This window comes from Chlamydotis macqueenii, chromosome 1, assembly GCF_036417535.1.
Source record: "Chlamydotis macqueenii isolate bChlMac1 chromosome 1, bChlMac1.mat, whole genome shotgun sequence".
In the NCBI taxonomy this organism is placed as follows: domain Eukaryota; kingdom Metazoa; phylum Chordata; class Aves; order Otidiformes; family Otididae; genus Chlamydotis; species Chlamydotis macqueenii.
In genome coordinates, this window is record NC_141556.1 from 212380445 (window position 1) to 212405323 (window position 24879).

The 24879-nt window shown below is 40.9% G+C and overlaps 1 protein-coding gene across 1 annotated transcript in view; it reads right to left on the minus strand.

Annotated features, from left to right (window-relative positions):
• The window catches only part of ACER3 (alkaline ceramidase 3), a 59005-nt gene extending 35608 nt beyond the window's left edge, over nt 1-23397 (minus strand). The window contains exons 1-2 of the mRNA XM_086739732.1: nt 23243-23397; nt 1992-2102 (exon numbers count right to left, since the gene is read on the minus strand). Of these exons, the coding sequence (XP_086595858.1) occupies nt 1992-2102; nt 23243-23345 (214 nt within the window). The 5' untranslated portion in view covers nt 23346-23397. The remainder of the gene's footprint in view (nt 1-1991; nt 2103-23242) is intronic.
• Between the last annotated feature and the right edge of the window lie 1482 nt (nt 23398-24879).

The window sequence follows — 24879 nt, forward strand, 5'->3', positions numbered from 1 at the left end:
CTCTGGTTCTTTCTTACAAAAAGAAATTTCTGTACACTTACTCTATCTCCACTTCAGTATGCTTCTCATTCAGTCACATGCACAGAAAGAATGCTAGTGTTCCTCACATATTTTAACTATATTTAAAATTCTGTTTATCTTCACATTTGCTGCTTTTATTCTGTAGTAGAACAGATGTTAAGAGGTTTGTGATTCCAAACCATCCTGTTCATGTTTTTCACTGAGAAAATAAAAAGCCTTCTACATTCCTTCACAGCTTTCAAGTGCTGTAAAACAGTCCAGCGTTACAAATACTGAAGCAGAGACAAAACAGAAAAGAAACACTTTTGGGAATGACCTTTAATATTAGGTTCCAACATATGAGATTAAAATCAAGCCATGCAAGCATTTATCACGTCAGACAGGAGTCAAAGGCTTCCCAGTCACAGATGAGCAGAGCCCAGCTGGAACTCAGGACTGCCCTCCAGCACTGCTGTCAAATACGCAGGCTGAGCTCCCCTTCATGAACACCAACAACAGTATAAAATAGTATAAAATCCATGGTATTCATTGTGATCAAAGACAAGCTTTTTTTTCTCATGTACTGTTTCATGTGAATGTAAAAAAAAAAGTCTACTCAGGACAGTGTTGGTGTGGCACCCTGACATTCTGGTCAGATAGTGGCATACTTTCTCTATCATGAAATGTCACTGACAGAGGTAGCCACAACTGAACAGTGAAGACAGTCTGAAACATACAGTTTTGCCTTTTTTTTTTTAAGTTTAGAAGGAATGGCAGTATAGGGTACTTCGACTCAAAAACATGCGAAGAGTCAACTTCAGCAACGCTTACACACTGTTCTTTTCCTTGTATTTTTAAAAGGAAACCGTGACCTTCAAGAATTCCTTCTGCCCAACTATTTCATACAGAGACAAAAATGATTAATTATCAAACCCATAAAAGCCTACAAATGGCCATTTGGAAAGTGTTCCGATGACATCCAAAGTTGTATATTGTTGCTGCTTATCTTTCACACATATCAGCAAAGCTGAAGTAACTGAAAAGCCACGAAATTATACCTAATATATATTACAGTTTAATTGGCATCAAAAATACATCCAGCATACGGATACGTGGGTTTTGACAATGTTTATCTAAATACATAAGTATGCCAATCTTAAAAGTAACATTTACAAGGGACCAATCTCTTACCACTGACAAGACTGGGAAAGAGGTATCTCCACAGAGATAGGAGCTACAGCAAACACAGAAATCTTGTGAAACACAGGAATTCTGTGAAATCTACTTCGAGACCCAACTGTCAAATCTGAATCATCTTCAAATATCTTCTTCTCTCATAAGGAACATGGACTTCTAGTTGTATAATTAACATTTTAAAGGAAGTTGGCTCTTCTCCGGATTTTGCTGTTTTAGAAAAAAACAGAGTGCCCTTAAATTTACCTATGCTCCAACGTCACTTTGTTCTTCCATCCTTGCAAAACTTCCCAAATATCATAGCATCACAGAATAGAATTCTATGATGGCAGTTAGGTTGCTGAGTGATATATGCAAAGAGGAACTGAAAACAAATTCAAACTCATTAAAGAATGTTTTTCCAGTTCCTCTGAGATCTTGGCTATTTTTTGTGTTACTGTTCCATACAAATGTCATAAAAAATACTAACATAGTGTTAAACTGTTTGGAAGTAGGACACACAAGACACCTCCTGTAAATCATCATGAAAGGACACAGTGACCTAAGATGCACTGAACAGGACTTAAGGCCAGAGAAAGAGCCCACCAAAACTTCAAAAAGTTAAGTGAATTCTAACTTCACATCCTTCCAACAAACATCAATTTCATGTAAACATTAACAAATATTACAAATTGAGGTTTATGTTTCACACACATAATATTTGGATTTTACCACTTGGTTTATTAATATTTGGGTATTGTTCATTGCGCATCTGAGCTCTCTTTATAATGAAAGAGCAAATTAAGTTTGACACATACCTGTAAGACACAAATATGCAGCTAAATACCGTTTTTCAAGGCCATCTTTATAGGTCTGAATCGCACCATAGAGTGGAGGTAGAATGAAAATCAGGTTACTCACTGTGTTCCCTGTAGGACAGAAAAGAAAAGCAGGGATTTATAATTGAGGACTACGCACGTCAATTAAACAAAGCTGCATTCACTCATTAAAAGATTGCTTCAAGAGTTTCCATCCAGAAAGATACTTCTTTTTTGGAAGTTGTCTTCTGCTTTCACACATAATGCAAAGCTAAATTTTGGTACAACAGAGTTAACTACATGAAGGTTGAGAATATTTCAATTATTTTGTCTTTTTTTTCCACATGTATGGCTAGTAACAAAATACTAAGTCAACTAAAAAGTTTGGCTTGGATAGTATTTATTTTCTTGGCAGGAGGCAGAAAAAAAAATAGTTACCTTGATTGCACAGCTCATGAGTTAAAACCTGATTCCTTAAGGAGATATAAGGCCCAAATAGTTCAAGTCTGGTATTTTAAGAGTTGTTTGTTTACTTTTTTCTTAAAGCTATTACTGGAATTCTCTCCTTCACACTCCCTTCAGGTACTTTAAGGTCACTGAACAACTCGTTCCCAAATGAAACTAGTTCAGCCTTTTACTGTTAGAGCGTTGGTGGCTGCGCACACACAGAACACGCCACGATGCTGCACCGCAGATCACAATGCAAGACCAAAGCCTGCAAGAGCGTATGCTAAGGAATAGCAAAAACTCAGAAGCCACTACTGATCGGCATGACGGGCAACTGCCAAAGCTTGTCAAGATCCCAAACTCCAACAAGACACCACTGCTTTCCATCCCTCCTGCTGAAGCTGGGATGCAACGCAAAGAAATGACACACGTTGAAGAGATCAGAGAAAGCAGGAACAAGCCAAGAGTCCAGCTCTTATACCAGGGGGCATGAAGACTCTTCCAGCGCCGGCAAAGATGAAGTATTTTTGTACCAAGTCTGATTTATACTTCCCCCCTCCCAAACTGTCCTGGCCTTTGCAAAAGTATAACAAAATAGCGAGAAGTTTAAGTGAAGCATAAGGAAACGGTACATTTCTCAGCAGAAATGGATGCAGATTCAGCTTTTTAGCCTAACCACAAATCACAATTTTGAGAGTAAAGGTTATGTAATGGGAATTAAATGACATGCAATTTGAAAAAAAGCATAAATCTTTTTAAAAGGCAGAATATTGCTCACATAAATTAAAATGCACACTTTCACACATCGTCAGTTAAATACATATAAAATTGAAACTTTAATTTCCAAATATCTCAATGTAAAGTACAATGTATGAGGCTATGGAGAGGCTAGGGGAAAAAAAACCAAACAAACAAACCACCCAAACAAACGTATTTCTGGCTTTTTTATTCACCAGAAAATATCAGAAAAGTTTCACTTTCTAAAATAAAGAACAAGAGTGAGCAGGCCATGCCTGAATCACTCCCCTCATTCAAGCACCTATTTTTCAGGAGTCCTACTTCCCAAATCCATCCCAAAGAAAAGTGAAACTACCAAACTATGACCATGCAATCCCAAAGGATTATAGCACTTCTGGGAACAAGAAAACATACTTCACAGGTTTAGAGAAAATTCAGACCCCAGACCCAAACGGAAAACAGGTTATTTCAGAAGACATGAAGCAGAACTGGACCGAGTTAACTTTAACAAGTTGGCTCTTCTAAATTCTCACAAAGCTGATTCAAATCTCAGTTTGAGACAGTCGTCTCGGCAGATAAAAATCACATCTGATTTTTATCGCGTCTTCTTTAAATCACTTCCTTATTGATTTAACATCATCTCCTGCAGAATCATGAATTTCACCAAGTTATAACAAGAAAAACAGAGATGTGTCAGAGATCTTACTCTTCTAGTCAGCTCTGTCGTAGGTTCCTCCATGTAAAAGACACCTAGCTGAAATCAATACAGCTCTGCAAAGACATACAAGTTTATACCAACATAAAAAGCCTTTTTCGTGCTTAAATGATTTGGGCAATCATTAACCTTTTACCACATTCCCACAGTGTTGCAATGGGAAGTGATTCACTATCTGTGAAGACCAGGTTTGGAAGAAATCCACCAAAACTCAGTATTGCGTGGTACACCAACCATTACCACGTCCTCCAACAAATCACGCAAAAATCCAGCCTGGAAAAGTACAGTAAAGGCTACGTAGTCTGCATAGTGAATCTTCTGCTTTCTAAAGCGGTTCTCAACTACATCCATTCAAAACTTCCAATCTGAAAATGCTGAACAAAAGAAATACCAATATGTCTACCCACAACCAGGAAAGGCATGTGACTTTAGAAGAGAGCTGCAGCAGGATAACAAACTTCAGATGGATGTAAGAACGCAGAAAAGAGATTCTTCTGTAGGAACGTGAGGGCTTCAATGCTTCCTGTAAAGCTGTAATTCTGTTAAATTATTGAAAATTTATGAGTGTTTAAGCTAGGACCATCTTGCTGAGAGAGGAAATACCATAGAACTAATCTAGCTGTAAATTCCTGCCACTCCTTCTCTGGACTTTTTGGCCCATATGATTCAGAACATTTATAGCACAGATTAGGCAAGCCTATTTGCAAAACATGTTTATTGAAAGTTGTGCAAATTTTTTTAAAAAGGGAAATGGGGGCAGGGGAACAATGAAGTCCTCTGGCACGCTGCTAGCAAAAATTACTTCTTTCAAGAACAAAAACTACAGGGCCTCTTTCAAACCCAAGGTCCCTAGGAGCGTGTATTTCATAAAAGTGCAGCTAGTCTTTACAGGATTATCCTGACATAGAATAGCTTATACATTCATTAAAGGGGATTTTTACTAATTCCATCCAAAAATGGCAGTGGGATATGCACAGAGATTAGCAAACAATACCAAGAAAGAAGAAAAAGGTGACAGACCTACAGACCCATAACTCTAAAGTTAATTAACAAACAAGGAACTGAAACAAGTTTTGAAGGAAACAGATACGGAAGTTGAAAATGGGGAAAAAAGTTAACTGTCAAGAAACTGAATATTCTGCTTTTTCACAAGATTTTATATTTAAAAAAAAAAAAAGAGGAAAAAAAAATGCAGCAGATCTCCTTGGGAAAACCAGAGATTGGACTAAGGTATGAGGTAGAAGGTGTGCAAAATAGTTACAGAAGAGATTATTGGTTATGCCTGTAAAAAAATTAGCGTATCAGAAATTATATGACGGCATGCGGATGGACCTGGGCTTAACTCTGTACAGCATTCTTGTATTTCAGTTCTGGATTCCTTGAATACTCGTCCAGGGAGTGATCTGATTTTCCTTTAGTGACCAAAGACTGCTTCTCAGCAGTTTATCCACAGCATGTCGGCAACAGAAAGGAGGACTAGATTATCAGATAAAGAAATGAGTGAACTCACGGGCTGAAATGACAGGAACGGGCTTAAATATGATGGCCAAGAACGTGCCTTTCAATGTGAACGTGAATCCTTATTCCAAATGCAGGATTAATCTATTTGAAGAGGCAGAAAAGTGAATTAAGATCACATGGTGACTGACCATAAGCCATCACTGTAGGCATCAAATCCCCTAAATTTATTTCTCACAGAGACAGGGAAAATAGTAATGTCCTCATGCAAGCTAACTGTAGAATACGTTGTTCTCCAGTTAGTGATAAAAGAAAAGAGTAAGCACAAAAGGTGCAGAGATGGTGGTGATGAATGGGAGCTTACAACATCAGAAGGGACAAAAATCACCCAGCTCATCTAGTCTAACGAAACAACGGCTGGATGGAATTGGCTCTGTAAACACACCATGAGTAAATGCCAGGGGCAAAAGGGAGCTGTATGAACTAAAGGATAATACCGATAAAAGAATAAATAGATATAAACGAAGGCTAAATAAATGCAGGCTATAAGTTAGAGGACAGTTCCCCAATGAAGAGGAGACATTTACAACTGCTTCCCAACAGAGATGGGCAGCATGATGAACGCACCTGCTTTCAGGGTGAAGCTCAGGAAGCTCAAAAGCCAGAAGACATGATGCCGTGGCCTAGCACAATAGTAAAACAGACTATGGTACTGAGTAAAGTGTTAATTTAATGTCTAATCATGGCAAAAGCAGAGTGCAAGATTGACCTTATAAGTTTCATACAAGTTTTTCAAGACTGTTTTAATGTAAAGCAGTTCCAAACTACTGTTTTATTCACTGGGAGAACGCCATACTGTAGCAGACCAAAATCAAATTTATGCAAAACATAATTTCAACAGGCCTCTGTCTATGAGAGGGACAGCTGTACAAGTGTTAAACCACATCTGCACCCTGTTCTACCAATGCAACAGCAAAATTTGACATCTTTTTTACAATGCATGTACATTCAGAGTAATCTTCGGGTCCTAAAAAAAAATGTGTATTATCATAAATGCACAAATGTCTGTACAAAGATTGAAAGCAAAGACAAAAAACTATAAACTTAAGAGGAAATAGCATTTACAGGCAAACAGGGGTACAATATACTGTTTACTGCTCTACAGAGAGCTTGGTACAGTTAGAGAGTACACAAACCTAGAGTCACTGAACGGTTTGGGTGGGAAGGGACATTCAAAGGCCATCCAGTCCAACCCCCCTGCAAGGAGCAGGGACATCTCCAACCACATCAGGTTGCTCAGAGCCCCGGCCAACCTGGCCTGGAATGTTTCCAGGGATGGGTCAGAATATAGGTGATGTTTTCAGTGAGAGAGGAAAAGTTGTATTATAAAAAAGAAGCAAAAAATATCATCATCACAGAAGGACTGCAAGATTTACCAACTTACAAGGATCTTTTCAAATGTTAAAATGCTCTTTCTATCTCTGTCAAATGAAGACTTTTCACTCTGCTATGGTTTCCACAAGACTAAAAACCAATGGAAATAAATATTACCCTCAGAGAGCAAAGAAGAAAATTTATGCAGCTGAAGAAGTTGACTACGCATAAAAAGCTCATTGAAAATCAGGACTAACAAACACGACATTCATCACAGGCTTTCAGCCTCCCCTTAAGGACAACTGCACCTCACTGTCAAACAGGAGAAAGGAAAGTGGTTACTGTTTTCCAAAATAAGTTGCAATAAAGCCAAAGTGTCCCTTTAAGTAAAACAAATAAGTAAACAAGCAAGTAAGTAAACAAACAAGATTTTGAGGCTGAAAACATCCATTTCATTCTCTGGATATCGTGGTGCTCTGCAGAGTCACTTTCAGAGTGGCACTTCCTGGATCATGTAGCTTCTTCTGTCATTGCACAAAGAAAATAAAAATAATTATAAAAAACAAACCCTGTCAGATGGCATCACGACACATGCAGAACTTGAATCATCCTTCCAGCTGCTTTCAGATATAAGGAATTCTATCACACAGCACTTGTTTCTGGAATCATCTCAAGCAGTTCTGGTACAAACTACATCTCATTATTAGAGGGTTTACCAAATTTACAGAAACTGCAAAGCAATGCAATCCAGACATGTTTGAGAGCATAATCATCTACCACTAGGTACACTGTCTTTCAAAGAAAGATCTTTCTCTTGGAAGGATCTCTAAGGATATAAAACCAAAGATGAACACACACAGAGAACAGCAAAATAAAGCCATAAAAAGGGTAGTCCTGTGGTCCAGCAGCACCAGACAAGGCGAAACTGTTGGGAGCAATGAATATCAGAAGCCCTGGGATTGAAAAATAAGGGACTTGCTAAGAGAAGCAAAATTGAGGACACGTGGTGGTGGGAAGACGATAAGGAACGCCTGGTAGTGGTTAGAGGAACTATGGGTATAAAAGCATGGAAACGGCAAGAACAGGGGGCTCTCTGCCTAGCTTGCAGTAGAGTCTGAGACCACGACTGAGACTTTGCTCTAACAGCTGGACTACGCTCTATCAACTGGAATACGCTCTAAACAACTACGCACTGACAAGAAACAATAAAAGACAAAAAGATGTTTGGAATTAGATTTGAACTGGAGGAGCAGGCAGCCTAACAGCTTAAAGCCTGAGAAGGAATCTAGAGTATTTCCTTATAAGAATAAGAAATCATCCAAATCTAATATGGGAGCCCTTGCTTAAATACAAGTACTTCATAGCTCACCTATCACAGCATTGGTGAATGTCAATAGAGAAATTAATTTTAATAAAATCCAACAGGTTTCCATACAGTATATGCTATATATTATCACTCAATAATAACTAAGCCAGAGCCCAGAGGAGGTTTGTATCACTGATGTTTCAAAATATAGACATTTCATGATTGTTCAGAAGACCCAGCTACACAGAATCAGCTGTTTTGGCCACTAACTTCAATCTTGCTTTCACTTACGGCTTATCACCAGGAGGGCAGTACAACAATTAGATTTTCACTTCCACCAGCCATTTTTAATATCTTCCACTTCAAAGTCTACAATAACTGCACTTCATAGTGTCAGGAAATGAAAACTCCTGTCTCCATTTGATATTTCAGAAGGACCTCAAAGGGAGAAAACAGAGTCATTCTGACGGGAATTTTGCCAACACGTAATTACTAAACTCCCTACTTGCTCATGTGCATGAGGGATCGATACAAACTTCCTGTTACTCAGAGAAACACAACAGTTACTCCAGGCTGGTTCACAGGACCAATGTTGACATTAAAAAAAAATAAAATAAAAATTGGGCAAAGGTGAGAAGTTTGGGGTGTTTAGAGTGTTTATTTTTAAGTGAACAAGATCCATTTCTTACTTACTGTAATTCTCTTTTCCAAATATTAAGCAAGCCTTGATTTTGTTTTTGTGGATGTGAACTGAAGCTGCAACTTCAGCAATTCAGCTGCAACTTGTATTAGCCACCGCATTTCTAACAACAAAAAGGAAAAAAATGCTCAAGTAACAAATATTACTGAACTCTATAAGCTATGTATGAAAGCTTGCTGAAGAACTATAAAAACTGGTACAGATAAACAGCAATTCAAACTAATGGGTTATTAGAGGGACTATTACATCTCCCTAGGTATTTAAAACAAAATCTGAACTCTAAAGAGCATGTTCATACAGATCATAGGAATCAAAATTAAAAGGTAGATAAAACATCATAGAAAAATGAGATAAAGCAAGTACATTACAAAGGAAGGCTGTATTCATCTCACTCTGTACCGATGTTGGCAAATATGAAACGCGTCTTTGCATACTATCATGAGAAAAACTGCAAGGGACAAATGGGGGGGGGAGGGTCAGATACAGCAGCCACGAGTACTACAAAGGAAAAGAAAGATCTTTAGAAAAAGAACAGCTACCTAAATGTCAGCCAGGCAGCAGCTACAGGAAAGGCAACAGATTTACACAAGAAGCATTGGGAAAAAAAAAAAATAAAAATTGTATTTTTAAAGAAGAGCATTCTGAGCAGCACTAACAGACTGAAACAATGAAAAGGGAAATTTAGGTAGAATACCTAGAAATCAAGTTTATTTGGCAGAAGCAACATCTCCCAAAAGGAGCCATAAATCCAGGAACAGTTTCAAACAAGACTGGACAACGCACCGCAATATACAGGAAGAAAACAATCCACCATGGACAAAGAAAGGACACAAACTAGGCAGGAATGCAGTCTCCTCCTCAACGCTAGCACCACCAGAGATGCATACCACTGGTGGGAGCTCACTGCGTTCCAGTCGCACGCGTCTCAGCCCCGGCCGCAACAGAGAAACGCTTCCAGTAAGTCGAAGTGCTGGGACAAGGCCAAAAAAGCTGAGGGCAGCATTGCTGCTGCAGAGCTGGTGGCCAACTGGGAAGGTTTTAGTGTTTAAAGTCAGTGTGCAGGGCAGTGTTTCTAGATATTCTAGGCTGCTTCTCCCTTGCTGGGCCTCCATTTTTCCAGGATATGTAAGTGTACGTTGATATCCTTCTGAAGAGGTAAACCATTTCAGTGATTTATTGGGTTGGGGAGGGGCAATGAGGTAATTTTAGAAAAAAAAAAAATTAATTATTAACAACACAATTTGATTTTTATTCCCAGTGCTCATTTATGAGTGGTTCCAACATGCTGCATCAAGCAATACGTTCCAATTTATGGCCTTACACACTTTATATTCCAGCTGCAGAATTCACTCCCTTGGCATTCTTCATACTAGTTCAGCTAATATTTTTGTAGATGTTTTTACTCCAATTATAGTATTTCGTGTTACACTTGTGTTCTTCAAAACAATCAAATGGTAATTAGAAGAAACTCTGGACCCTCTGTACTAACAAAGCACGCACAAGAAAGCTCAGTTCAAACCTGTGAAGCGTGGGTGTAATTTCTAATGCTCAAGCTCTCTTTGGTACGCACGTCTTACAAAAGCACTTATTAAACCGCTTCTGAATTGCCCCAGGTTACAGCCAAGCTGTCCTTTTCTTTACCCTCGCATCTCTGCAGTGTGCTTTGCTACTGTTTAGGAAAGACCTTAGAAAATGAGAACCTAACAGGAGACTGTATTCACGCTGACCTTGCTTCGTATGTAGATTATACTAAAAATAAACGAGTGAAAGCCAATACTACACAAATCCAAATTTTAAAGCTCCACATGTTTCTTCATAAGAAAGTGACGCCCTTGCAATTCCAGAAATCCAATATTTGTGTTCATAATACAGATTTAAACTCCAATGGTGAAACGTTCATTGCTGGGCTAAGAAACTTTTGCTCTTCCCTCTCAAATCTAAAACACCTGCAGTGTCTGAGCAACCCCAGTCTTCTGCGTACTTATCCTTAACATCCTTGCAAGAAGAGGACAGGCTAGAAGAGGGTGGCTGAGTCACAAAGAAACCTGCATAAAACTGAAGCCAGGACTTTCAAACACCGAAGTGTTCCTCTAGCCACTAGATCATCCCTACCTGCCACAACAAAAATGAATGAGTTCACCACAACGCCTCGCATAAAGCTTCAAAGCAGAAAGTTCATCAGAGTAAGAACTGGGTACTTTCCAGAAACAACATTTTTGTCACCAATTCTTATAATGTTTAGCGTAATGAAGTCCTCCTACTACTACTGGAATTCTTAAAGACTATCACAAACGAAGAAAAAGTGTCTGAAGACTCAAAACTTGCACTGATGGATCTTTTGAGGAAGCATGACTGATTCTTTATTTTTTTTTCCAGAGGGATCTGTATTGAAGCCTTTCATTAATGAAGTCTGACACCTGCATGAGATGCTGTTCCTCAGAAGAGGGTTAACAGGTCAGACTACAAAATGCAAAGGACCGACTGTGAAATTTAACAGATAATTATGAAAGCAATTGCAAGGAAAGTACTCTGAGGTGACAGGCCAGAATAAAGATACCTAAACCAGCTAAATTAAAAAGCCATGTTCCTCACTTTTGAAGTCAGTTTTGCTAATTATCTTACTGTGGCTCTAACTATGTCTGTCATACTTAGGCCTGTCACAAGTGCAGGGCATTCTGAAGCATCACGAAATGTTTTTTTGGGTTTTGAAGGGACCACTACACAAAAAATAACAGTATTGAAGGATATAAAAAAGCACTAGAACCTATCCTTGGCCATTTTTTGAGATTGCAGGAAGCAGCCTGGACAAATATGATAGTACACAGCTCCTTTACTGAACTTTTTATTCCCAATCCAAGATATCCACAATTAACTGGACTACAGGGAATAAGATTCCATTACAATTAGCCGATATGCCATCCTATCGTATTTGATGTTGCTTTCCTAGAGTACGGGTAGCCTCATTCAAAAGAAAGTATAATTTCCCTCATAAACATGCACCTGAAAGGATAGCAAGCAGTCCAATTAACGTGAAGTACACCTGGAAGGATTTTGCAAGTAAATTTAAAGTAAAAATAGTTGACACAGGCAGATCATTTGAAATACCAATCTAGAAAGCTCACTGAAAGCAAGTGCTTATAGCTGGAAATGCAATCAAAGTCTAAAGAGATTAGGCTGAGATGATGTAAAGTTAGAATATTACATGCAATAAGCCCATCGCTGAAGGGCAGATTTGCTGCTATTAGAGACTTTACTGGAAAACAAAATAAAACGTATTTTAAATGTTATTTTAAGACAGGCTGATGATGTCAGACTGGAAGCAAACAACCAAGATGGGGAAGCTTACTCTTCAGCCACCGCTAAAACGAAGCGGTGACCAATAGGATGTTACAGTGGTCATCCATTTAATTGTCAGCATATTTAACTCCTTCCAACCTTTCTTCTTCTATGCTGGTGTCAGCATCCTGGCTTCACGTTAGTGTCTGCACCAACTTGTCTAAGCCTAATGGTCCGTCCGGAGCAGGAAGCACAGCTTTTGGCACCTGACAGTTTGAGCTACCAAAGTATCTCTCACCACAAACAGACAGATCAACTTGACGCACAGCAAGCTGTGGGTAGCATCTCAGAGGCTCTGGTAGGACTTTTCCAGGCACTGCGCAGTGACCTAGGAGAGCTAAGCATTTTGGGAGCCAAATATGCTCACTGGATGGTGGATGGCAGAGAATAATGTGTGTCAGTATTGTTCTCAAGGTATTCGTAGCGTTGGTTTCATAGAATTACAGAATAGTTAGGGTTGGAAGGGACCTTCAAAAGCCATCTAGTCCAACCCCCAGCCAGGAGCAGGGACATCTCCAACCACATCAGGTTGCTCAGAGCCCTGGCCAACCTGGCCTTGAACGTTTCCAGGGATGGGGCATCCACCACCTCTCTGGGCAACCTGGGACAGTGCTCCACCACACTCATTGTAAAAAATGTTTTCCTAATATCTAATCTAAATCTACTTCCCTCTATTTTTGAAACCATTACCCCTTGTCCTGTCACAACAGGCCCTACTGAAGAGTTTCTCCCAGTCTTTCCTGTAGGCTCCCTTTAGGTACTGGAAGAACAGCCTTTCTTCAAAATACAAATCCTCCTGGTTTCCTCCCTTTCTTGCTATCAGCATGGATTTCCCCTGGGTGTCCAAAACTATTAAAGACTCATGTGACAAATGTAAAACAGAGGACGCGGGGATAATGAATTCAGTCAGCAACCACGGCCTGATTCAGATATACAGCAATCTTCCGAACACCGATTGGTGCCATTACCTCTCTTATCAGCAGTACTAGTAGATAATCCCACCTGTAACTAACTTGTTTTGCAGAACTGCCTTAAATGAAAAATCGTAAGGCTACGTGGAACATGTGATAAAAGACAGACACCTGATCTCAGAAATTACTCAGACTCTTACCTCAATACCCAGCTTTCTCTTTTACGTAGGCACTTCTTTTCTCTAGACTTCATAACCTTTTCCAGTTAATATGACAACCTCCAGCAAGAACTTTCAACAGAACCCAATTAATTCACTAACCCAAGACTCGAAGGTTGTCGCTTCTCGTCCGCAGCTTCTAACGCCAACTCTATTCTTTAGTCACTGTCCAAATGTCATTCCAAGACAACTTTATTGTTCTTGCTTGAAAAATGAAGAGAAAAAAAATGGCATTTGCCTATCCGCCCACAAACCTTGGCAAAACCTATTTATCTAGATGGAAAAATGAAGCTGCTTCTCCACAAAGATAGTAAGATCAAAGTCCAAATGTTAAGTATCTTTCAATCTAAACCAAATACAGGAAGAGATATACAACACACCGAAGGTTCAAGCTTTAAACACAGTATTTTTGTTATAACTTAATATATCTACACAATAACAGTCCATAAAGTGAGTGGCAAGCATTTGGGCAGAAGTCAATGTTACTGAATAATAAACAGTCAAAAACTGAACTCAGAATCAGCCAAGTTCCAAGCACAAATGGTGGCCCAAAGAACAGCAGAGGAAACTTTCAGAGGACAGATTTGAGACAAAGGTAGAAAAAGTACCATAAACAGAGGGGGAAAAAAAAAAGTTAATACAAAAGCCATGTGGAAATCAGCTTGGAAGAGTTTAAAGGCAGGAAAGAGAACTGAAGAGCTTGGAAGGAAAGGCGTTTAAGAAAAGGAAATAGCTTTTAGATATTTCTCTGCAGTGTAGAACAGAAAGAAAAAAAAAAAAGATAGGAAAAATTAAATTGGGATGTACTCAAGAGTTTTAACATTCGAGTACTGTGCTGAAGCCTGTATTCTGAGGGGCCTCACAGGAAGAGAAAACTGGGGCCTTGAAAGATTTAACAGCCACCAAACCCTAAACCTCGGAGTGAAAAGCAACTGTGATACCATGGATCACAAAGCCATAGCAGTTTGGTTAAGTGAACGAAAACAACATCTGCTGTATGATTTCACTACCACGGTGCATTGCTCTGCTGCTTTCCAAGGCATCGACACAATTCAATAGAGCTGATTATTACTGGAGACTGCACTCACCAGCTCCAAAGAGGCAGAAGCGATACGAACTGGCAACGCTCAACTGGTTTTCGCTCTGCTGCTTCTAAGGAAAGCCACAAACTTCCACATCGCTACTACTAGCTGCATGTTTATGGAGATGGCATTAAACTGTACCATTTGCAGAAGCCAGATTTGCAGGTACAGGGTGCTATGAACAAGAATACATCGCCAACCTTCTTTCTAAATTTCTGTTACTAAATTGAAAAAGTAAAGAAAAATGTTTTGCTTCTCCCGTTTTCGAGGCTGTTTACTTCTGTGCTGGTCACCACACTGCATACAGTTAGTTCTGTCTGCTTATAGGGGTCATTTCCACCATTGTGAAAAGGACTTGGGGGAAAAAAAGTCCAAAGGAAAAAAAAAATAAAACAAAGGCATCAGTTTTCATTCATGAGCAAACTATCACCTGGGGCAACTCTGAGTGTATATATTTTGTTTGTTTTTTTTTTTTTCTTAAGTCTATAAGATTTAAAACCTGAAAGAAAATCTGTATCCCGTGGGAGGAATGCAGGGAATATCCGTAGAAATACACCCTGCGGCTTTCCTCTTGAGTAATAACCCCCAGAGCAGGCTCTGCAGCTTGCCTGTGCAGTCTGGGGCCAGCACGGACCTGGCAGTCTCTGGAAGGAGAGCAGCACTGGAAACTCCCTCCAAGAGCAATCAAGTTTATAACGAGAATCGCACAAACATACTCTTTTTTTATACAGCAAACCTTCTCAAGTACTTGTAGAGGAAAAATACACCCATTTTACCCAGAAGAAATGGGAATTCCACTCTAACAATAAAATCAGTTCTTTGGGTCATTTCAGCTCCCTGTTGTAGGTGACCCATGTGATTTCAGAGAAAGCCAGATCTGCAGATTGTATTTCTCAAAGACCCCTAAGTATTTTTTCAGGTATCCCTGCGTTTTCTCATTGTAATGTCAAAACACCCATTAGAAGGCAATTACAGTAGCATGCTTTCCAGTTGGGAAGCACTTCTCTGCCTGAACAAACAAATGGTGTTGACCAGGGAAGATGAAGAAAACCTGATAAAGAAATGACAGATCTAATACCCAAAGACTGTGTCCCAAGACTGTCAGTGTCTAGAGTATTTTTAATGCTCAACTATGCTGCACAGCTCTACAGGATGACTTATTTGATCTAATACTGCATCTGATACCTAGATGCCGGATCTTGTCCAAATGAAAATCCTTATCCAACTGGAATTAGCAATTACTAAAACTCCAGCCTACGGGGTAGTAGCATCTTGAGCTTCCGCTGCAAATAATGAGCTCGTTAAAGCACCATATAAATCAGAGAGCTTCCAGGGTCATGTTGTATGACCATAAAGTTAATACCTTGAAATCCTACCAGTTGGAATTCAGACAAAACATACTCTGGTGTCGTGCGCATACCCTCATGACTCACAGAAAAGCAGATGTGAAGGAAGAAACTGAGGGAGAGGCACAGCTAGTATGAGTTATGTACACTGTCCTGGCTTCACTCGTGGTGTTAGGTAGAGGCAGATGTTCAGCTCACTCCCAACACCACATCTTTTTCCAATTCTGCTTGTCTGCTTTCTTGCTTGAAGAAGACTGAGCCTTGCCTTCTCCTCAAATCTAAAAGTCAAGTTTGAAAGTAACGTCCTAAACCTTGTCCAGCTGAACTAGTCCACATTCTCGTCCCCTTTTCCAGCTCCTCTGGTTAGAGAGGAAAACAAGGGCAACATTGCCTGGACTAGGCTGCAAGCAGAAATACCCTCTTTGCTCACAAAGCCAGCTGGAGATCCTCTAAGAGCCACACACTCTGCACACATCATTCCAGGGTAAATCCAAGGACACTAGATTCAGGAAACAAGTTCAAAGGAACCAAGGAATAACACAAAACCAAATAAAATAAAATAAAGCCCCAGGACACAGCTGGGAAACAGATACACTGCCGGACACTAATCTCAATTTTGAAATAAAGTTTGGAATTTCCCTCAGGAAAGCTCTGCAATGTGGAAGGCAGGCTGAGTCACCAGTTGCTGGAAAGACAAGGAACTGGAGAGGAACCTCGTAAGGGTAAGGAGGGGAACAAAGGTTGTGTCTCCCCGCTGGGACTGATGGAGAGGGCCACTGCTGCCTCCCAAGCTCCAGACACGCTGAACTACATACTCTGCCAGAGGTCGATGGACTTACTGTAAAAGAGCTAATGATTCTGCAGATGCCGACAGCACTGATCACTTAGAAAATGTCAGGTTTTCAGTCACTGATCACAGTGCATATGCAGCATATTTCTTCAAGGAAATTAATTGTCAAAAATAGATAGGAAAAAAAATATCCTGGTCAGACACTTCAGGGTTTTGGGCTAGCACAAAAACCCCAAGTATTTTACAGCTGCATTTTCAAGTGCATAAAAGGGTCTGCGCCTGAAACCTTAAATCTGAACACTGCTCAGCAAAATCACTGGGACTGTACCCAGAGCTTGCCCCTATAGGGATATTCAGATCAATTAATGGTAAAAGACCAACACTAAAGCAGTGCTGCTCTGGGTTTTTGTTTTTGGTTTGTTTTTTTTTTTTTTTTTGAGTTATAACATTCTCTAGAAACTTTTCTTTTCCTGAAACCTACCTTGCTTCCTTCTTTGTAGTACTTCCACAACCACAGAATAACCAAGCACCTTTAATTCACGCAGCAGCTCAGCTTCTCTGCTGACTGAAAAACGGCTGTAATTAGTGAAGCAGGTGTGAAAAGCCCTAGACCTAGAAAACTCAAAGCAACCAAAGGCAGGTAGCTTCTCCCTGATAACCACTTGTAAGCGGGTTCCCTTCTAGCATTATAAATTTCATGTTTTGATACGTACTTTCAATTAAAAGAACTCTTCCTATTTTCTTCTTTTATGATCCATGAACCTTTCTGTGATGCTCTTTAGGCTTTTGAGACAGTCAGAGAAACAGTCAGGTGTGTTAGCACTTGCACGCGTTGCAAAATAAAACAACCGTATCCTGCTGAGCTGTTGGGACTGGAGACAACTCCCAGAGTTCCTCTGAACATTTCTGCAATGATTATTAAATCCTTCTTTCGTTTAAAAAACATCTTCCCTACTGATCTGTGAAACAAACCCCAGACTAAAGACATTTTTGTCTTTCAATTATGACAACAGTCATTTTTATCTGTGACTAAAGGCTCATTTAAAGGCATTTAAAAGTCAGCACTGTTTCTTTACCATAATTAATTTTACATTAATCTTCCTATTTCTAGCTACAAATATGTATTTGACAAATTCATATCATGCAGTTCATAAGCCTTTCTGCCTTAGTTTGCACATAAGCAAAATTAGAGTGTACAAATGCCACTGCTCTGTTACCATTTGGAGTGGCAGATGTCCAGCTGCCAGCTGCACAAGCACTGAATACGAAGCACTAATTATAGAGTAATCAAATGCTTTGTTAAGCCGTATTTAAGAATTTTATTGTCACTTAATAACTACACAAGTATTAGTAGATAAACACACACGTGGTCCATTACCACAGCATCCATGAAGTTTTAAGCATATCCATAATGTGATGGATTGGACAAATGTAGACTTCCCAAAAGCCTTTGACCCTGTCTTTCAATGAAGGCTCCTGGGAAAACAGAAAACTAAGCTGTCATGAGATGAAAGAGAGAGTTGCATTGCATCAAAACCAACTAAAACAAAAAGGAAGAACCTAAAAATATATATAACAATCATTAATTGTGGCAAAATACATAAAACAGGGCCACAAGACTACCTTCAGGCTTAAGTCTTGTATATACATTTACAGTCTGGGAAGGGAAATAAACACAACAGTGTTTGCCACTGACTCAAAACCACTTAAAATCATTAAAGAAATAAGAAAGCATGACAGCAGAGACCATCCATCTCGCTTATGAGTTTACTTCTGCTATATTATCATTTGAAGGAAGGAACCCCTCTTTCAGCTTCCTTTTTGTCCACCGCAAAAAGCAAGCTGGAAGTGTTCATCTTGAAAAGCATCCCACAGCTGAGCACCGTTCTGCACACTCCACTTGACTTTATAGCCACCATCAATTAGTTTAACGCTCCCTTTACCTTTTCATTTGCCCCCTAAGTTGAGGGAGCTCCCTCAAGGAGCTTGATAAATTTAAAGAGGAAACCTGTGATGTGCCTTCCTGCAATTAGGTCATTATTACACACTCAGATCCCTCTGAGTCTTAAAAATCTGTGAGGCTGTGACATCTAGAACTCTTTTGTGTCATGATGTCTTTAAATAATTCAGCCGCAGCCAGGCAGTTGGGCTGATCACACCCAATTAATCCCGGTGCGTTTTCCTTCACCTGCCATTTTATTACCGAAAAAACAGACACAGCTCTTGAAGCCACATTGAGCTGGCTTTATTTTAATTTTTTTAAACTCACTTGGATAGTACCTAGCCCAACAGTCTCTGGCTGCTTTCCAAAGCCTCTGGCAAAGGAGGCAAAATACAGCAGGATGCTCATGAGGAACAGGTGATGGTACGTATGTGGCAGTCAAAATTCAGTATTAATGAGATTATTCTAACTTTGCATAAAATTTACCAGTTGTTGAAGTAATGATTCTCATCCAAAACAGAGATACGTGCATCTTTTGACAGCTATCTTTTTTTGAGCAAAGCTTAAAAAACACCCAGTATTTTTGTGTTACTGTTCACAATGTAGAGAATGCTTGGATGGCAGTCTACGCATTAATGAGACCTCTCCCATCTAACAACACAGGTAACAGTAATCTTATCTCAATCTCTTATCTGAAGGAAAAATAGGAAAGATTTAAGGAAGAGCAGCAAAAATGGCTAGAAACATGGGCAGATTCTCTTTTTTTTTTTTTTTCTCTAAATAAGAGTGTCATAAGGAAAGCACAGTTACAAATATTTATTTACCAGATCTCTAATGAAAACAAAAAACAATGGATTTAACCCTGGTAATAAATTTTAAAAAATAGTTTCCTACATGAAGGTAGCAGAACATCCTGAGACACGACCAGAAAGAAGCCAAGAAAGAAACAATTTCACCAATTCCTTGAGAAGCCTAGAGCTATATTCCAGATGCTGGCTGCTGCAAATGCCAACATAAGGATATACTATCTCAAAAGCAGTCGTGTTGTGCATGAGGCGTCTACTCACAGACAACGATAGCTCAAGGCAATATTTCACATATCTGGAAACATCACTCACGTTTGAGCCAAACTACCAGAGCACTGAGTTGACAACAACAACAAATTCGCCCCCACGATTCTCCTGACTGAGAATTATAAACCCGTGGGTACCACAGGGGGCTCTTTTGAATTTAAAGTATTTGTTCAAATTGATACTACTCTCTCCGTTTTCAACAAAGGAAATCTCTGAAGATTAGTTATATCCGCTCCTCATATTCTACAAGATAAACCTTTCTTACAGGGATGACAGTGAATGAAGAAGGGTAAGGCACTTATTGTGTAGACATTCCCATCAAAACAAACCGCCAAAACTGAACAGTGCGTGGGCTAAACTGGCCTGAAACATCAACCCTGCTAAAATAGGGAGTAAACTGTAACATTTAAGCGCTTAAACAATAGCACTTTCATTTGACCTTGTTCTGTTTGCTTGAGTGGGAGGATGCTGGGTTTTTCCTTTTCTTTCCTTTTTTTTTTTTTTTTTTTTTTAAGTTGGTGTACAAAAGTTTGAGTAATTCAGCAAATAAGCACTGGGAGCTGGAAAAGATTAGTCAAAAAAAAAAACAAAAAACCCCAAACATCTCTCCTGCTTGCCCTCCAGCACACAGGAGTCAATCCAAAACTCCTGAGAAACCCCAAAGAAGGAATTGCTACACCATACAATAGATTTGATTAGTGAGGGATAGAAGAATCATTTTAGGGCTTAACAAAGTTAAGCTGGCAAAATAATCATTTTCAACTGGTTTTCCATTTCAATTTGTTTAATATTCTACAGAAGAACATAGAGCAGTTAGTCATCCACCTCCACAAGGGAGGAAAACTGGCTAGGTGCAGGCTCAGAAAGGCAAGAAAAAGCATTTTTCATTATTAAAAAAAAATGAAACTTCGCATACAGGTCATTGTGTTTGGGGTACATCCAGAGAACGCAAATATGAAGTGCTACAAAAACACCTCACCTCACTTTCACATCTCTGAATCCGTACAAGTGATTAGCTGCCACAATCTACACTAGTTCTTTAAGGAGCGAATGGCAAAGAACTGCATGTGGGCTTCTGGAACACAATGTAGCAATTTGTACTAAAATTAGCATATTAAAAACAAATTGCTAAACGGCTCAAAGACGTAATTTGCACAACAAGCCTTCAGTTTGGCTCTTCAGCCTGCAACCTAAGAAAAGCATAATATTTGATTTGGACCTGCCACTATCCTTCAAGCTTTGGGCCTCCAATAGTTTCTTATACATTATTTACAACAAACATTTAATGCAAAATTTTTAAATACCATCAGCTTAACTGAGACAGCAAGAAGTCAGAAACCTATTTTCACTCTTCTAGAAGGTAACACTTAAAATAATACAGGCTGTGCGTGAGTTTTAAAAACAGTGTCAGCAACATCAAAAATACCACAATCAGAATGCTGAGAGAGATGAGAAAAATATTTTTGTACTTTCTGGTTTTTTTTTGCTCCCTGAATCTGCATTTTTGATAAGAGTATGGAGGCTATAAAGGCACAGCAACTGACAGAAGACTGCTGGGCCACACAGACCCTGAATATACTCTCAGCTCTTCTGCTACAGCAACTAGATTTCCGGGTAACATCCCTCTGATATTCCAAAGTAATACACGTTAAGTATTTTAAACAAAGTTGGGAAAGACCCCTTAGCTGTTTTATGAAAGATACCAATTTTTTGCTGGCTAAGATTTAAAAGTAGTGGGTTCAGACCATCACACACACAAAAAGATTATTTCCTCTGACCCTAAAAGTGCAGTTACAGAACTACTGCTAAAGAAAATCTAAACGGTGTTGACATCTCTACTGAAATTATCTACCATTAACCGTAAAATAAAGTGGGCTTATTTACTGTTTTCCTTTTTAAACTTGGACCATTTAAATGTTTTCATTTACAGCACATCCCTCACAGACATTATTTTTCAGTGCAAGTGACAGACCAACAAACTGTAGTCCCAAACGCTAAAGCCGTAAGGAGGGACCAGACCTTCTATAAATTAGCCCCTTTTTCTTCAGAACACATTGCCACCTCCCACCATTAATCTCATCCTCATCTTCCTTCTCCTGCATAATCTAGAAGCAGATGAAAAGTATCAGTTCATAAGGCCAACAACACGGGGATTATTTAAAAAATTTACATGCTAGTCAAATTTCTTTTTACATGGATGAAGCAACACAGCTTCCTCTTCCCTGTGAGGATTATCTCACAAATTGCTTTTTACCACAAGAAAAACACAAAAATACATACTCTGCGGAAGCCTCATTCTATTTTAAAACTTTTAAGTTTGTCCTGTTTTAAGAGTATTTAATTTTGTTCCCTCTTTAAGCCAGCCTGCCTCTTCTCAGCCATAAATCTACACACCAACTTCCTTTTTCCTCCGAGTCTCTAGACTCGGAGTAGCCTGTGCTACTGTTGTTCAGATCCTGTATTCCTTCCCATTCCTGCACTCTGAAACTTCTTTCACAACTATTCATTTTGGTCCTTCACCCATATCAGTTTTTGTAACCAGGAGTCACAGCCTGGCACGGACGCCCAACCTTCCATCTCCTGCATGCCAAGCCCTTCCAAAGCGCTGCGGAAGCATCCCAGCTATGCAAAAGGCCGCCTCAGATTGCCCACTCCGAGCACTTCAGCACTTCACTTTAGTACTGTCTTCCTAGGGTCTTAGCCCTTCAAAAGCAGGCACCTGTCTCATCTGTGCGAAAGCTTTTTGTAGAATAGGGCATCTGTCAGGTGGCAGCACATAAGTACAACTACTACACCCTTGAAAGTCACTGCCCAGGGCATAAAAAACGTTAAATTTTTTGGCAAAACATCAGTGACAGAGGGCTTGCTCCGTCACCTGCTACCACAATCTACTCCCTTCTCAAGCACCTGCTGGATGGTCCCGTAGTCAAAGCAACAACTTCTTCTTTCCCTAAAATGTGCTTGAACGCGTTGAAATTCCTGACTGCCTCTGAAGAACCGAGTTTTGAGGTCAAACTGACAGCCTGCTGTCTTGCTGTTGCTCCGAGCTATCCTAACAGACCACTACCTGCAGGAGAGTGACCCTTTGAGCTATTCTAACTCCTGCCACCTGCAAGGGAGCAACCTGATGATGGTCAAGACCCACCAAAGACCAGCTGGGTGAAGGTGTCTCTCCTGGATGAAGATGCCTCTTCCGTAGAGATATCGTCTCCCTCCCTGCTCTCCCTGAACAGTTTTGCTCGGTTTGATCGGCCGTGGCTGGGCAGATGCTCCCATCTCAAGGGGAGCAGAGCTGCAGAGCCCGACGGCTTTACAACACGGCGCGATTTCGGTGAAAACTCCCCTCTTCAGCCACCCACATAGTGCCACACAACCACCCCTGCTCCAGTGCCGGGACCCTGGAGACCAAGCTCACCCGGCCACCCCATCTCAGCCACCTCAATTTCCCAGACACCCTCCTCCCACCCTACCATTGCTTCAGACACAGGCCGAAAGGCCAGACTTGGGATGGGGGGGCCCAAAACAACACGCTGGGGCACAGGGAGGGAGAGAGGGCTACACCACCCCCTCCTTAAGTCAAGGATTTGAGGGGAAAGGGGACAGGAAAACATCCATTTCCACCCGCCGGGGCCGGCTGAGGGGCAGGGGCCCCGTTACTCCGCCATTCTGCCCCCCCCCCCCCCCCCCAGGAAAGAGGGGCCGTGGAGCTGGGGGGATTCCCCTGCCGTGGGGCCTAGTCAGTGGGGTGAGGGCACGGAGGGCTGGGGAAGTGGGGGGGTGACTGAGATGGCGGCGGGCCCGGGGCGGCCACTCACAGAACTCGGCGATGTAGTAGGAGACGGCGTAGTTCTCCTCGCACCACTCCAAGGTGGAGGTCGGCGGGCCCCAGTAACCCTCCCGGTCGGCGGCCGGAGCCATCGCGGCTGCCGTTTCAGGCCAAAACGGAGCAAGGGGAAAGGGGAGGAGGGAGAAGGGCGCCGGGCCCGGCGGGCGGGGGCCGGGGCTGGGCCCGCCCGGCCGGGGGAGGAGCCGCCGCCAGCGCCGCCGCGGCGGCGGGAGCGGAGGCCCGCGGGTTGTCATGGCGACGGGCTGCGGCCTGCGGGCGCGGGAAGGCCGGGCCGGGCGGCGTCGCCCTCGTCTGACGGGGGCAACTTGGAAGGGGGAAAATGTTGAGGTGAAAAAGGCAGATTTAGGGAAAGACTAGGGGAATATGCCGGCTGGGGGTACGTTTGGCTCAGAGGGCCCGTGGGACGCCCCTGTAGAGAGAAGGCAGGATGGGCACCGTCGCACCTTCGCTGCGGCCGCTCTGCTCACCCGCTTTTTTGGGCAAAATCACGCTCCCTTAGGTCTGTTTGGTGGCACTGAGGTGTTTTCCCCTCCGTGTTTTTCGTTGTAGGCTGCAGGGAGGGTTTGTAACGCGAGGGAGGCAGTGCCCTGGCTTCATGTTTTTTAAATGAAGAGGCAAACGTTTCTCCTACTCGTGGGCTGGGAGGAGGAAGGAGGTTTTTTATAGCACTGCCTACTGCACGGGGGTTTTCTCTCGTGTGATGCCTTATTTAGTTTCCTCAGCGCTTACTACGCATACTATACTTACACCCAGAATATGCAAAGTGCTTTTCAAGCGGAGTTAGTATCCAAAGGCAAGTAGAGTCTAAAAAGGGAAAGACTTGAAACACATGGGAAAAGAATAAAATGCAGAGGTAAAGGCCTAATAACACTGTGTAGTTTTTATGTTTCAGAAAAAGGTCCAAAGACTTGATGAGAAGCTTGAGGGCCTTACACAGTGCTTATACCCTGCTAGTCAGCAGAATTTATTATACCTGCATATAAACACACAAACTTCTTTTTCCACATCTTACTTCTCCTCACCTCCCCTTCTGTAAGCTAAAAAACTCCAGTCTAAACACAGCCCTTTCCTAGTGTAAATGCTGATGTTTCATAATGTATACATTTGTCATGAAGAATAACCTGCTTTCTTCAGTTCAGCTTGTATGTAATTGCTTTCAGCATCAGGTAGAGATGTTTTTCAAAGTGATATAAATCTTTAAGGCGAAATTGATTTTAGTGATGGCAATGATAAAATACTTAGGTCGTCAAAACATCATCCAAATCGCTGTGCATTTTTTTTATGCAGACTTATCATTTTCAGAGCTAGATTATCCTTCCCAGATGTAGACTTTCAAGACTGAGGTCTGGAAGAGTACCAAACTGATTCAGAAGCACAAAACTGGTCGTAAACAATGGGGGGGATTCTAGCCTGCTTAATGCACTTTAGCTTTTTGGACTTTTGAAGGTTCAGTTTCTATAGTAAGGAAGTTTGTAGAGCTCTGATCTATCTTTTGTTATCATGGTTAACCATATTAAGATTAAAAGTTCTTCACAGAAAAGTAGTTCAAAGTCTGAAATTGCAGTAGTTCAGAAGATAAAGAAATAACTATTAAATATCCCATTC